The sequence below is a fragment of the Hippocampus comes genome, unplaced genomic scaffold (assembly GCF_001891065.2).
Source record: "Hippocampus comes isolate QL1 unplaced genomic scaffold, H_comes_QL1_v1.1 scaffold246, whole genome shotgun sequence".
In the NCBI taxonomy this organism is placed as follows: Eukaryota; Metazoa; Chordata; class Actinopteri; order Syngnathiformes; family Syngnathidae; genus Hippocampus; species Hippocampus comes.
In genome coordinates, this window is record NW_017806220.1 from 507,081 (window position 1) to 520,642 (window position 13,562).

The window sequence follows — 13,562 nt, forward strand, 5'->3', positions numbered from 1 at the left end:
GTTGTGGGGAGGGGGGGGGCACAAAAAGCACTCTTGCCTGGGGGAGAGGCAGCGTGATGAAGGGGGGTAGATGGAGGGTAACACACAGGTCAAAATAGGGGTGAAGCTTGCTGGGGGAGTGAAATCTGAGGAGGCAGAAAGCCAACGAATCAGGAGCTGAGCTGGAAATTTGAGTTGCACTGATCCGTCTTGTTCTTTTGGCCAACGTTTTGGACTTCTTGCGCGACACACTCTTCCAAATATGCCTTCAAGTACAATTCTGGCCCAGCTTGTATGTAAAATTCAGGTGTATAAACCACCGTCATTAGAAACACATCTCTGTCGATGGCGGGGTTGCATCGTTTGGGATTTGAGATCAGCACAGCTTTTGCGTAGAAGATAAAGAGTCTGGGGCGAATTCCAACTTGCCAAGACAATTGTAAGGCACAAAAATGCCAACACGTTGAAAGTCGGACAATTGTAGGCCACTCACACTCAAACGGTTTGAATATGTATGGTGTAAACAGACTATTCTTTGACAACACACACACAAACTCATTGCCCTTCTGCTGTCGGCAAAGTTACACAAGCCTCCAGGTGGGGAAGCCTCATTCAAACCCTCTTCCAGGTCTGTATTTTCATGTTCTTTGCGAGTGAACAGGACCGCGTTCACAAAGCACCCGGGGTGGCGGATGATGTAAGATGTAAGCCACGCCTCCTCTCCTTATGCGGAGGATGACAGGAGCAGGATGAGGATGAAGGAGAGGAGGCGCACACACACCCACTCCATCCTCTTCCCTCACCCACTGCTTCCTGCCATTTCCCCGCCCCCCCTCCCATATACACACACACACACGCCCCTCCAACCTGACTCAGCTGCTCCTCGCTCAAATTACTCACGAAATCATTATGACGACAAAAGCTTTCATTATTGAATCGTTTTGCTCTTCAGCACAACCTTCCCCTTGGTGCGCCGCAACGCAGAAACCGCAGCTGACAATATGAATATGCACAAGGACAGCGTGGTGTCTCATATCAAAATAGGAGGCCAACTCACCGACATCCATCAGACTTGTCATTCACGGCTGGAGTCAGCAGCAGCGAAATCCTGAAAATACGTCGATTTGGATTATTGAATTGAATTCACAGTTTACCTAATAACGTTGGCAACATAAATTTGAGCCAGTCTGAATGTGTCTCCATCTAGTGACCAATGTCTTGGAATGCAGTTCACACGCACCAGAACATTAGGTACAGCTGAGCTTTAATAAATGAATGTTTATCTAAAAAAAAAAAAAAAAATGAGATTTTCTATGTAATTGAATATTTGCGGTGGATTTTATGCTGCTAGAAATGCAGAGAATTTCTTTACCCTGCCGTGTGTTCGTTTCTGAACAAACATGGGTCAATGTGATCCCCTCGAGTGGTACGTCCTACACACTGGCTGAGTGTGTGGTTAAATGATACATTGTTTTTTTTGTATTCCACTTTTGTTATCATATTGAACATTTTGTATGTGTCCCCAACTGTGTCAGCTCACCAGTTTCCTGAAGTTCTGTGGCGCCCTCCAGTGGCGGAGAAGGCGAAATGCAGCAGGATCGTCGCGCAGAGGGGTGGAGACAAGCAACTGCATCCATTCCCGAGGAAGAACATTCAAACGCTCTTCCTGGAAATCGCACAGAGAACCCGCCACAACTTCACCACATGACATTTCATGAGAAAAAAAATACTCCGAGCCATCCTCCCCCCCCAAAAAAAAACGACACAACCCGAAAAAGCCACGATCCAATCGCGCAGAAATTGCCCACCGGTGCGTCACTTTAGCAGCGTGGGCACGACTCTGCTGCACTGATTTATGAGAACGTCGATTGCGACATCTCACCTTCCCGTAAACTGTTCCCAGTGTGGCATCAGCAGCATCGAGTGCGTCAAACTTAACATGGCTGCGAAGTGGATCCTAGCATACGCACACGTTCATTCACACGCTGCTCGTGAGTTGATGTCCAAAAAGGCCCGTAACAATGTCACGGCGTGTTATAAGAGCTGCAGCAAAAAACAAAAACAAAAAAAAAAAGGTTGCCTTCTATTAGATTTTTCTCACCTGGTAGTTTTAATGGAGAATGCGCATCTCCCCTCCAGGCCGCGGATGACGCAGAACAAGTGGCGATATGCACATCCATGACGCGTCTAGGTGCAAACATGCGCAGGCAGGGAAGGTGTCGGCCCATGGGCAAGGCATGATCCGCTGCTCGCTTCTTCTCCTCCTCTTGATGCGAGGCACCATCTGCTGGAAAAATCGGCGGCTCGAAGAGAACCACGGGCGGACGTGTTTGACGGAACCTGCGATAGAATCCGCTCGGGAACATTTCCACACAGGAAGATCCACGCAGGCAGTCGGTAAAAAAAAAAAAAAAGAAATTGCGCAGTTTTATTTTTCCAGTGACACGCAGAAGCTCCATTTTTTTCTTGTGTCCCCGCTGAAGGGCCCTTTCCCTCCCTTTTCCTCCTCGTCCTCCTCCCTTCCTCTCCTTTCTCTCTTCCCTCATGCAGGTTTATTTTCGGTGCAACTGCCTCGGACATTAACCGCCCCGCCTCCACAGTCACATACTGTAAGAACTAAGAAAAAAAAGAAAGAATTAAAAAAAAAACTTGCCAAAATGTCTTGACGCCGAAGTGGACCGCTTTCTCTTTGGTCTCCACTTCAGGAATGAAACGTTGGAAAATGCTCCATGCGCTAATCTGATTTCCCCCAAATAGTATGTAATCAGCGGGCACCCTTAAACTTGATTTACGTCAACAGCGTTTTACAAGGCTGATAATATACCCCGCGGGGATGGAAGATGTCGCCAGCGTTGATCAATTCATTCATCAATCAGGGGAATGTTCGCAAGAAGTTTTGCACAATCCTATTGAGTCTCGGTGTCCCAACACTTTTGTCTGAAACAGCGGACTCCAACAGAATTGAAGTATTTTATTCACTTCATTTCCAACTCGAAATAGATATTCTTTACTTTTACTTTTTTATATCAGCTACAGTGTATTATTTTAAGTACAGTTCTTTGTTATGTAACGTTTGACACCAGTACATTTGCAAATCGAATCTTTATTTCACTTTAACGTGCAATTCTCAATCGAATAATTCAAATGTTCCCCCCTATTTCCTGTATTTAAAGGGATCATCTGGCTAGGATAACCCATTTTTCACTCAAAAACTATTTGTATGTATTTTTTTTGATCAAAATGGCACTACCCTGTATTTTGAACGTTATCTATTTGTTTTCGAGAAATCAGTATAAACACAACTGAGTACTGCCGAGATGCCCCTTTCTGCTCTGCATTATGGACACAATTTGTCCATCAAGGCCGCTGTATGTACATCCAAATTGTCTTGACGTTAATATTTTCTTTGCCCCCCCCCCCACTATTCTAAAAACAACATTCTGATGAAAATTGCATTCGTGTAATATGAGTTGCGCCGCAAAAGCCACCGGCTTTTATCCATTTTAGGGGGTGTACATTTTGCCACTTGCTGTCGGCTGAAAATGACATCATAGTTGCTCAGGGCTGAGGTAATGACCAGCTGTTTTCTGACTTTGGTGATGTGACATTCACACGCCTTCATCAACGCGTCAGGCCCGTGCCTTCTTTCCTTCAAAAGTAGACGTCATAAAGACCACCGAATACCGTGACAAAACAAACTGAAAATCATGACTGTGTTATTTTGCGGGAGTATTTTTACTACTGATTTGAAGTACAGAATGATAAAATAAGTGCCAATTTTTTGCTGACATTCCTGGGTTCCTTTGAGCGCAGTGGTTCAAACTAGTCTTACTGTGGCTTACAATAATGGGGAAATTTTTTTGGAATAAAACCGCAGCCTTGTTTTTAAGCAACATGACATTGCAGTATTTGAATGTCGGTCACTATGGCGGTACTTGGAGAGCCAAGCATTTTGTGACGCGGTGTAAAAAGTTTGAGCGATGCCGAAAGGCACGGTGCAAGAGTGGTGAGCACATTAACCTCACAATTCTGCAGTTATGGGTTCGAATGCAGGCTCTGGCTTTGTCCCACATTCCCAAACCATCTGAGAGGACTCCCAACTTGTCTGGAGGTGTAAAACGTTACACTGTAGGTGCTACTGGCTGGCAACGGGTCCGGGGTGTACCCCGCCCATCGCCCAACGTTGGCCGGCATAGACTCCAGCTCGCCAGCGACCCTAATGAGGACAAGCGGAACAGAAAATGACGAGAAGGAGCTTATTTGAATTTGAATCTCCCACCCACAAGGAGACCACCAGTGTCTCTGCACAGAATGAGCCAGCTCTGATAAAGAGCCTCTTAAAGCCAAAGAAAGTATGTTTGGGCTTTCAGGGGACAATTCTTAAGTCTGAATATGACCTTGAAGTCACCCCAGACGCCCCCCCACCACCACCACCACCCACTCCGAGCTCATTATGGCTCCAGTCCTCTTCCGACTCACTTTCTCCTCTGCCTCCTTGACCAGCGGGGAAGTCTGGGCCTGAAAGATTGCGTCTTGCCTGAGAAGCTTCATTAAAATTCATTTGTTTGAAAAGATTTTTTTTTTCCTTCCCTCACAGCTTGGATGGAATTTGCATGAAACTAGACCTCCCTCACCTTGATTAACCACTGCTGTTTTTTTTCTTTGAGACAGGGAAAGGTATTTATGGAGGGGGCGGGGGGGATGAACACAAACCAATAGGAAAAGAAATTGGATGTGTCCAGAGTATGCGAACATGTCAGCTGTCCAGGCTCATGAGGAGCGCTGCCCCCCTTTTGATCCAGTGATCCGGATTGACGTTGCCGGATTTCAGCTCCACGGCGATCACAAAGGAAGCTCTGCCCGCGCCGCCCGATCGCACGGGGAAGTAGTAGCAAGGACAGAGGTACATGTCTACAAAGCAGAGAGGTGACACAATTCAGGCGCTTGCAAAATGAGCAAGCGACAAGTCGGAACAAAAACGCCCTCACTCTTGGCCATCTTCTTGCGGTTCTCCACTGGCTTGAAGTTGATGGCGGGAATAGGACACACCATCTGCATGGGCTCGGCCTCCACCAGGCAGGTGGCCTTTTTATCCCAGGCGGCCCCCTCAAGGTACAAACCTCGCACGTAAACGCCATCCTGGAGGTTCGACAGACAACCGGTTTGGCATTGATTGATGAAGACAGCAAGATGGTGGCTGAAACACACCAAAAACGTCTTGAATCAATCACCTTGGGTGGATTCTGGATGTGGCTCTCCTCAAGACTGGATACTGTGAAGTCCCAGGAGAGGGTGTCAACTGAGACCTGCAAAAAGTAGGCGCAGGTTGTCAACGTAGCAAAGGCAGAGCTAAATAGCGCGACGCTGGACTTTATTGGATACGATAGATCCGACACCAAGATGGAGGGATATTGTATTAATCTACAAGGGAAACGGATTCTTCCAGGAGTATCTGCAAAGCAGGCTAATTTGTTACACAGTGTGTAGATAGCAAAGGCAGAGCTAAATAGCGCGACGCTGGATTTTATTGGAAACGATAAATCGACACCAAGATGGAGGGATATTGTATTCATCTACAAGGGAAACGGATTCTTCCGGGAGTGTCTGCAAAGCAGGCTAATTTGTTACACAGTGTGTAGATGAAAACAACCAACGTCTTTGCTTAAGCGTGCCCCTGTTCGGCATATATTCTTTATCCTCTGTGAAAAAAAAGATTCATAGTATTGCAACGGAGGGAATCCCTGAGAGCATTGGTGACTAAGGCATATATTTTTTATCCTCTGTGAAAAAGATTCATAGTATTGCAACGGAGGGAATCCCTGAGAGCATTGGTGACTACATTATGTATTATACTGCCTCCCGGTGGCCAAGGCGGGCACACCAGAAGGAGTGGCACAATGAAATGAATGGAAACATGAAATCCTAAATTGTTTAATTCGTTACTTACTATTTCATGATGTTATTAATCGATGTTTTTATGAAGTGCAATAACGTCGAGTGAAACTTTCCTCATTAAAAAGATATGAAAAACAATAAAGTGACACCGACTGTCACCTTGTTTTGCCGGGCCGCTGACTGTAGCACGGCAGTGAGGAAGCCGTTGGGGAAGGTGAAACCGGAAAGCCAGAACAAGTTGGGGGGCTGCGCCTGCTCGGCCCAGCGTGAAAACTGAAGAACGCGCTGGCAGAGATCGCGAGTCCACGCTGCCAGGGGCTTGAGAGAGGGGTAGGCCTGGTGGACCGAGACCACGTCACTTTTCATCAACTTTGTTTGCTCGCTTGCTCGGAGTTAAAACAACAATCAAACGTGACAAGGAAAGGACCACATGGATGCCTAAGTAGGACAGTCAAGCTATCATTAATATCGCTGCGTGATCCAGATGAGTGCACAGATGAGAGAGAGGGAAAATGAAAAGAGAGAGAGAGAGAAAAAAAAAGCAAGAGATGGCGGTGAGAAACGAACTGGAGAGCTTTCTGGCATGCAAGCAGTCAGTTAAAAAGAGAGAAGCTAAGCTGGAGGCAGCAGAGCTAATAGCTGTCCAGTGCTCCTATAAAATGGAATGCGCACACACACACACACACACACACACACACACACACACACACACACACACACACACACACACAGAGTAATAAGCCCTTTGGCCGGCGCTCAATAAGCTCAGGGTCTTTTTCGGAAAGAGGGGCCGGCCTTAAGAGCTTTAGCTGCTTATTACTCTGCGATTAGATCCACAGATGCTGGCTTTGTTGGTTCATGTGCGCCACCTGAGTGAGGCCCAGATCCATTTTTAATAGCGGAGGTTGAGTAAGCGAAATAGGAGGGAAAGAGGAAAAAAAAAAGTACACATCATTGTCGAGAAGAAGTCATTGTGTACATCACATGTGCTGTGTGTCACCTTCTCCCAAAGTGGCGGGACCCTGGCGTCGTACATGCAGTTGAAGGTCTCCTCCAAGCTGGATGACATCACCACCAACCCCTTAATTCCCTTCTCCAGCTCCACTAAGGACGACCTAACACACATCCAACGTCGTCCGATGAAGTGAACCGTTTTTTTTTTTGTTTGTTTTGTTTTTTAAAATAATTTTAAGTAAGTAAACATTTGAGATACAGGGTGAAATGTACTGTCAAACTAAACATTGAACAAAGAAAATTACATGACGTATACTTAAAACGAGCAACCTACAATGCCTTAAAAACTGTTCACGCTAGTTTAATGCTAACGTGGAATGAAAAACTCTTAACCAAATAGGGGTCAGCTCCCGTAGAAAACAATAAAAAGCAATTTTAAAAAGAATATATTTAAAATATATATTTTTAAAAAGGCCACAAATAGTGGGGGTCCACTGTATTTTTCAAAATATTCCTCTTCATAAAATGACAGAAACACACTTACGAGTTTTAGGAGAAGAAGAAGTCTATTCTTTTTTTTTTTTGTGACTGCATGACTAGCACTGCACTGCCACCCAGTGGCCAAGGCGGGCACAGCAGAGGAAGCAGCACAATGAAGTGGATCGCAGCGTTAAAGCATCTTGCATAAATTGTCGAGGTGGTAAACATTCTATTTGACTATGTTATGACTCCATATTTTGATAAAGCACAATATTATAGAGGGCTAGTTTTTCTTTAAAAAAAAAAAAATTGTGGGATTTAAAAAAAAAAAAAATTAAGGTGGAGAGGCTAGCAACAGATCAATGCCATTAGCATTCATTTCAAAAGAATAAAGATGTGCTTTTAACCTAGAAGAATGTTGGATCTGTTTGGAATTCTTGGCAAGAAAGAAAAACTGGAGCGTGCGGTTCATACTTGATCATACTCAGCAGGGCGTTGTATCTCTGGATCTCTTGCAGCAAAACCACATCCAGGGGTGAAGGATCCAGGAAGAGCGAGCTGGCGCCCTCGTAGTCGATGATGGGCGGGATGGTCTGGCGCACGTCCGCTAACAGATCTAACACCTGGAGACAGAACAAATACATTGTTTGAGACAGACAAAATACGCTCAGGACAACTTTTACTGCCACATTCTCGTTCAAAGTTTTCACAATTTGCGACACTGCGTTTCTGGACACTAGCAAGCAAATGTTGCAGAAATAAGAAAAAAGAAAAGCGTTTTGGGGAGAACATTCGGCTCACTTTTGTCCCATGATGCCGGTGGCGAAGGCCTCACCTTGTCTTCACGACTGGGACCGGCCCCCGCTGCGCTGGCGCTGGTCACCTGGGGCTGGAGCGACAGAAGGGTGTCAAACAGGGACCTGGTCTCAGCGATCTGGCTGGCTATGTCAGCGTTTGGGTGCTGGCCAAACAAGTCGGGGTGCTCGTGGGTGGGCAGCATGTTGATGAAGTCCTTGTAGGAGGACAGGGGACCATCATGGGGGATGTAATATGTGGCTAAGGTGGACAATCTAGGGAGAATTCAAACAAACAGGTGACGGGAAAGATAGTGTTGAACCGAATGGATTTGGTAGCAGCAACTGCAGTGGGGATTTTGCAGATTGAATCCGCCACTTGCACAGTAAGTTTCCGAGAGTGCATTTTACTCGAAAAAGACGATATTTGGGCCCAGTCTAAGTAGAGTAAAAATTGAGAGCAAACTATTCAGGGTAAATTTTACACTGGAAAACATTAAATTGGAGCAATGTTTCTTTGGAAAAAAAACAAAAAAACGTACTAACTCACAGTAGCGGCAGCATGGCTCAGCTGGCACTGTGTCTTGAGTGACTTTTTAAAAATAAATTCATACAGTGAAACTCCTCTAGAACGAAACCTGCATGGGCGAAAATACCCCCTTATGTGAAAAAATCTTCATGCATTAACACAATTCCCATTCTCCTGCCCCCCATACGACGAAAAACCCCCTGTTGCGTTATACGAAATCATTTTGTCTGCTCCAGCCTCGCGAAGACATTCACTACAACGAAGTCTTATCCAACAGCGACCTCTACTGCTTCGTTCGAAAAAAGGCAACAGCAACCACCACACTGGTTTACATAGTGAACGATGTTTATTTCGGTCACAGCTGCGAGTTTCCTGGGCTCAACATACTCATAGCTGCTCTGCTATTGGCTTACCGAGCATCATCCTGGCCTCCGATTGGCCAAGAGGCCACATAGACCTCACTGTCTATGTGTGTAGATACTGAAGCTAGATCCGTAGCATCCGATTAGCTGCTCAGAGTAAATTGCTTATGGCTCGACGGACATTTACTTTACTTTTTATCATGCTAAAAACACCCACGGGACGCTTCGTAGTCCTCGATGGCCATAGTTAGCTCTCGAAGGCTAAAAACCTTACGCTAACTGGAGCGCTAATGAGAGAGAAGCGCTCCAGTTAGCGTAAGGTTTTTAGTCTTCGAGAGCTAACTATGGCCATCGAGGACTACGAAGCGCCCCGTGGCTGGCTTAAAAGTTCATTGCATGCCAGGAAGTATTTGTTATTGTTAGATTCAGACGAGGATGGACGTTGCATTGCTAAAATGGCTACAAAACGGACCTTTTGATGTCAAGCAGCTAAGACAAGAAGAGCTCTGATGCTGGAAGAGAGGGTAAAAGTGATCAAAATGAAAGACGGAGCAAGCAAAATAAAATACATTTTCCAAGAAATTGATGTAAGTGAAAGTGAATGCTGATCGTAAATTTCGCAATTTCTTTCCCTTTTTTTCTTTCTACACTGACAATATGAAGTGTCAAATAAGTGTGTGCTCATACTTATGTACTATTGGAATAAAAATAGAGTACACAAACGTTTGTGTGTGCGTGTACACATACGTTTGTGTGTGTGGGTGTGTGTGTGCTTACATCTGAGATCAAATTTGCTACAGTGAAAAACCCCCTGTTGTGAAAAATTTCTTGCTGCAAACATGATTTCGTTGTAGAGGAGTTTCACTGTATCATGCAAGTAAAATTTACTCCAAAACTCTCCTTGTAAAATTCACAAATACATTCTAACCAAAAAAACTTGACTAGGTTTTTTTAAGTAAATATATATCGCTCAATTTTTTTTTTTCTGCGTAAAATTGACTGAATATTTTACTCTGTTTAGACTGGGACCAAATTTAGTCTTTTCAGAGTAAACTCCACTCTATGAGATTTGCCGTGTACTAACAACTCGGTATCACATCTCAACTATCGAAAACAATCCGATACTAAAAATGCAATACAACAGCACATTGCCAGATTGCGTGATTTCCACATGTTACATGATTTACATATCGAACTCACGATTGCCGTGTTTCTTGATATCACCTTAAAAATGAAAGAATGCTGTATGGACACGCTTAAAAAGATAAATCAATAACAATGTCAAAACGTGTGTATTATCAGCCCTTTTTTTTCAACAAAACTGGAAAAAAAAATTAGAGCCAATTCGGAAAAATCAAATTTTCAGATTTAGCGGCATCAAAATATCCCCCAAATTTTTGGGGGCCTCATCATGTGTGTTGAGCCGTGTTCCTCTTTAGTTTTGTAAAGCGCTTTGTTATAGCTGCAGCTGTTGTGAAAGCGCTATATAAATCAGGATGTATTGTATTGTATTGTATTGTAGACCAGCACGCACGGACGGACGGCATTGTTCATTTGATGTCCATTTGGCTGCGCTGCGTGCCACTAACTTGAAGTACGGCTCCGTGACGGCGGCTTCGCAGAAGTAGTCGTTGATGTAGGTGGTGAGAAGGCGTCGGTCCCAGTCGTCGGTCACATGACCTCCGTAGTTGACTTCGGCGATGAGATACTTGAGGGCGTCCCAGGGTATCTGCTCGTACTCGTTCAGGTACAGGCTGAGCAGATTCTCGCTCACCTGTAGGAGAACGTCATGTGGATGATTCGAAATCACGACTCGGGGGGGGTCTTTCATGGTGATTAACCTCAAAGTCTGAATTGTTGAATCCGTAGATGATGTTCCAGCCCAGCTGCAGGAATTTCTTTCTTTCTAGCAAGATGCTATGAAAAAAGCAAAGAGAGAAGAGCAGCTTCCTGTAGAAGACGGGTTTGGCGCAGCGGGTGAACTGAGCCTCGGTCACCAGGTGGTACAGACGCTTCATGTTGGCTCTCACTCCCTGCGGGCAACAAAGGCGCGCAGACGTGACATGCGCGTATGGTGCCTGTGTTTTCGCGCAACGCCCGACGCGCTACCTTCGGCGGCTCCGTGGTCATCTTGATGCCCGCCTGCAGGATGTTGATGGGAAAATCGGGATGTGGCGAAGAGCTGAGCCAGAGTCGAAAGTCTGCGTGGGGCTTCTGCACCTCCAGCTGCTCCACCAGCTTGTCCAGCTCGGGCATCCACGAGAGCGAGAGGTGGCAGTTGGCAAGAAAGACCCAGTGACCTGGGACACACCGAATCAAGGGGTAAGCGAGCAGGCATCTCAGTATCGAACGGATTTTACCATCCGGACCCTTTTTGACTCCCTCTTCGATCATCTTCTTGGCGATGGGGGCTTGGCCTTGACCCAGAGAGAGAGCGTGGAAGAGTTTGCTCATGCCGGTTGTCTCGGCGAGCTGCAGCAGGGCTCCCGTGGGGTCCACGCCAGGAGATAAGACAAAAACCAGAGGCGTCGTGCACGTGGATTCGTCCACGACCTGGAGGGACAAGAGCAAGGGCAGCGGGGAGCGAGGAGCGAGCAGCGAATGTAAAATCTCGAGCCTACTTACGGCTCTCATGTCGAGAACGGGTGGCTCTACAAAGCGAGGGCCCAGATAGTTGACGATGAAGGTGGTGGCGCAGAACAGGACGCGGTCTGGCCGAAGAGAACGGACGATGAGCATCCTCTGGAGCTCGTTGCAGCTGTTCTCCCAGTCTCCTGCAGGGGGCACACCGGACACCAAGCGTGACAATATTCATTTGACATTCATGACAAAAAAAATCTTGCTCCCCGAATGGATCTGCCTCTTCTGGTATTCAAGACATTTCGATACACTTCAATTGCATGAAAATGTAGCAGGTAAACAAACAGCCTAGTTTTGTTGTTGTGAATGTTAACCCAATCCATAAATCAGTTTCATGAATTCGCCTAATTCTTATATGGTGGTACCTCAAGTTATGAACTTAATTTGTTACAAGACCCTGTTTGTAACTCGAAATGTGCATAAATTGCGGCGACATTGAAAGGAATGTAAATGCAATGAATCCGTACACAGTCCAAAATCGGTGTGTGGTTGAAAATAAATACAGTACTATAAAAAAATGAATGAAAATAATAACCCACGAAACAAACATAATTGCTTATCGCACTTTGACTTTAAGTGAGGAAAGGAGAAGAACCTATCATAGAAAAAAAGAGTCTCCTTCCCAAATAATCTTGTTCAGATGTTTTTGATATTGCCCATGATTTTTTTTCTCCCAAAATAAAGAAATAAACGAGGCAGGGAAGTTTGTCTTTTTTGCCACGTTAATCTGAAATCTTGGCGGCCGCTGTTCGAATTATGATTGGCTGACGTGGCACACACAACAGCTTTCGATTTGCTGCCGCGGAGGAGACATCCAGTTTTGGCGGCGTTTACAGCCAATGGTATAACATCTACAGCACCCTGACGTCGAATTAAGAGTTTAAAAAAAAAAGGGTGGGTGGGGAATGTTCAGAACTGGAGGCTCCATTGCAGTTAAACTACACAAACCTGGCATTGGAGCCTTCTCAGGCTCTGCACTGGTGAACCAAAGCTTCCAGTCCCGCGGGTATTTTTCAAATGAGGCCATGATGCCGTGGAAGTTTGGCAGCTTGTCCAATTCTGTGATATTGTCCCAACTGGAATCCACCAGCCAATTACTGCACGGGTTTTCCATCTGAGCCCTCTTATCAAGCACCTGTAAAAACACAAAAGTCGTCCAACGTCGTCACGGAAGGATTCGACGAAGCCGTCAGCATCTCAGATGCCGCCTTTTCTTACGATTCCGCCGCGGAGGAAGAAGCTATACTCGTCCATGTTGAGCGTGCCGGCGACCTCGAGGATTTTGGCGCACATTTGGAAGCTGAAGAGGAGCTTGTGCATCTCAAACAGACCCCGGCACGCGTACCTGATTAGAAACATGCGGAAGAAAGTAATCCAGGGTTTAGATTAAACAACCCCCCCCCCCCCAAAAAAAATTGCATCTCACTTGTACACTGCGTATGTGTGGTAGTCGTTGAGGTTGACGATCCTTTCCTCCAGTTTTAGGCTGCTCTTGCTCTTCTCAATGCTTAAGTTGAACAGGTTAATGTAGGCATCCAGCGAAAACTGGTACATGGGATCAATGCGGCCCATGTCATTGAGGATGAAGAACAAGATGGAGGCCCGCTGAGCACATGCACGGTAGGCCTGTCAAAAATAAATAAATAAATAAAATAAAAAGTGGTCATTTCTGCTTCACCAAAAATCCTAATCCGCTTTCGTCTGTGACTGGCTCCTTGGTATCAGACCTCTCGAGCAGTGTCGATTTTGATTTCCGTCACTTCGCTGCTCTCCAGCTGCTCTGACACTTCAGTGGCCGTCACTTTGGACGTCTGCAAGGTGTTCACCAGCTGCACGTCGTCCAGCAGGGAGCCACTGGCCTCATTCAGCAGCCTGGCGGACGCAACACGCAAATGATCGTGCGACTGAGGCCATTCACGCCCAGCAAAA

At 45.8% G+C, this 13,562-nt stretch overlaps 1 protein-coding gene and 2 long non-coding RNA genes across 4 annotated transcripts in view; 1 reads left to right on the forward strand and 2 right to left on the reverse strand.

The window, feature by feature from the left end:
- Positions 1 to 864: 864 nt before the first annotated feature.
- Positions 865 to 2,167, reverse strand: LOC109506939 (uncharacterized). 2 transcript variants are annotated; one of them, XR_002166380.1, is made up of 3 exons: positions 2,081 to 2,167; positions 1,520 to 1,645; positions 865 to 1,087 (listed from the first exon to the last, which is right to left on the reverse strand). It is a non-coding gene; the product is annotated as an uncharacterized LOC109506939 (long non-coding RNA). The 2 variants fall into 2 exon arrangements; XR_002166379.1 differs by lacking the exon at positions 2,081 to 2,167 and adding an exon at positions 1,862 to 1,963.
- Positions 2,168 to 2,304: 137 nt separating this feature from the next.
- Positions 2,305 to 2,608, forward strand: LOC109506941 (uncharacterized). The gene is made up of 2 exons (XR_002166381.1): positions 2,305 to 2,376; positions 2,530 to 2,608. It is a non-coding gene; the product is annotated as an uncharacterized LOC109506941 (long non-coding RNA).
- A 1,956-nt stretch (positions 2,609 to 4,564) lies between these two features.
- Positions 4,565 to 13,562, reverse strand: part of dnah2 (dynein, axonemal, heavy chain 2) — a 29,128-nt gene continuing 20,130 nt past the window's right edge. Inside the window, exons 73-88 of the mRNA XM_019856012.1 lie at positions 13,361 to 13,505; positions 13,060 to 13,259; positions 12,852 to 12,978; positions 12,582 to 12,768; positions 11,619 to 11,767; positions 11,363 to 11,546; positions 11,103 to 11,293; positions 10,835 to 11,026; positions 10,583 to 10,767; positions 8,144 to 8,378; positions 7,783 to 7,931; positions 6,875 to 6,989; positions 6,034 to 6,210; positions 5,211 to 5,285; positions 4,968 to 5,118; positions 4,565 to 4,890 (exon numbers count right to left, since the gene is read on the reverse strand). Of these exons, the coding sequence (XP_019711571.1) occupies positions 4,736 to 4,890; positions 4,968 to 5,118; positions 5,211 to 5,285; positions 6,034 to 6,210; positions 6,875 to 6,989; positions 7,783 to 7,931; positions 8,144 to 8,378; positions 10,583 to 10,767; positions 10,835 to 11,026; positions 11,103 to 11,293; positions 11,363 to 11,546; positions 11,619 to 11,767; positions 12,582 to 12,768; positions 12,852 to 12,978; positions 13,060 to 13,259; positions 13,361 to 13,505 (2,617 nt within the window). The 3' untranslated portion in view covers positions 4,565 to 4,735. The remainder of the gene's footprint in view (positions 4,891 to 4,967; positions 5,119 to 5,210; positions 5,286 to 6,033; positions 6,211 to 6,874; positions 6,990 to 7,782; positions 7,932 to 8,143; positions 8,379 to 10,582; positions 10,768 to 10,834; positions 11,027 to 11,102; positions 11,294 to 11,362; positions 11,547 to 11,618; positions 11,768 to 12,581; positions 12,769 to 12,851; positions 12,979 to 13,059; positions 13,260 to 13,360; positions 13,506 to 13,562) is intronic.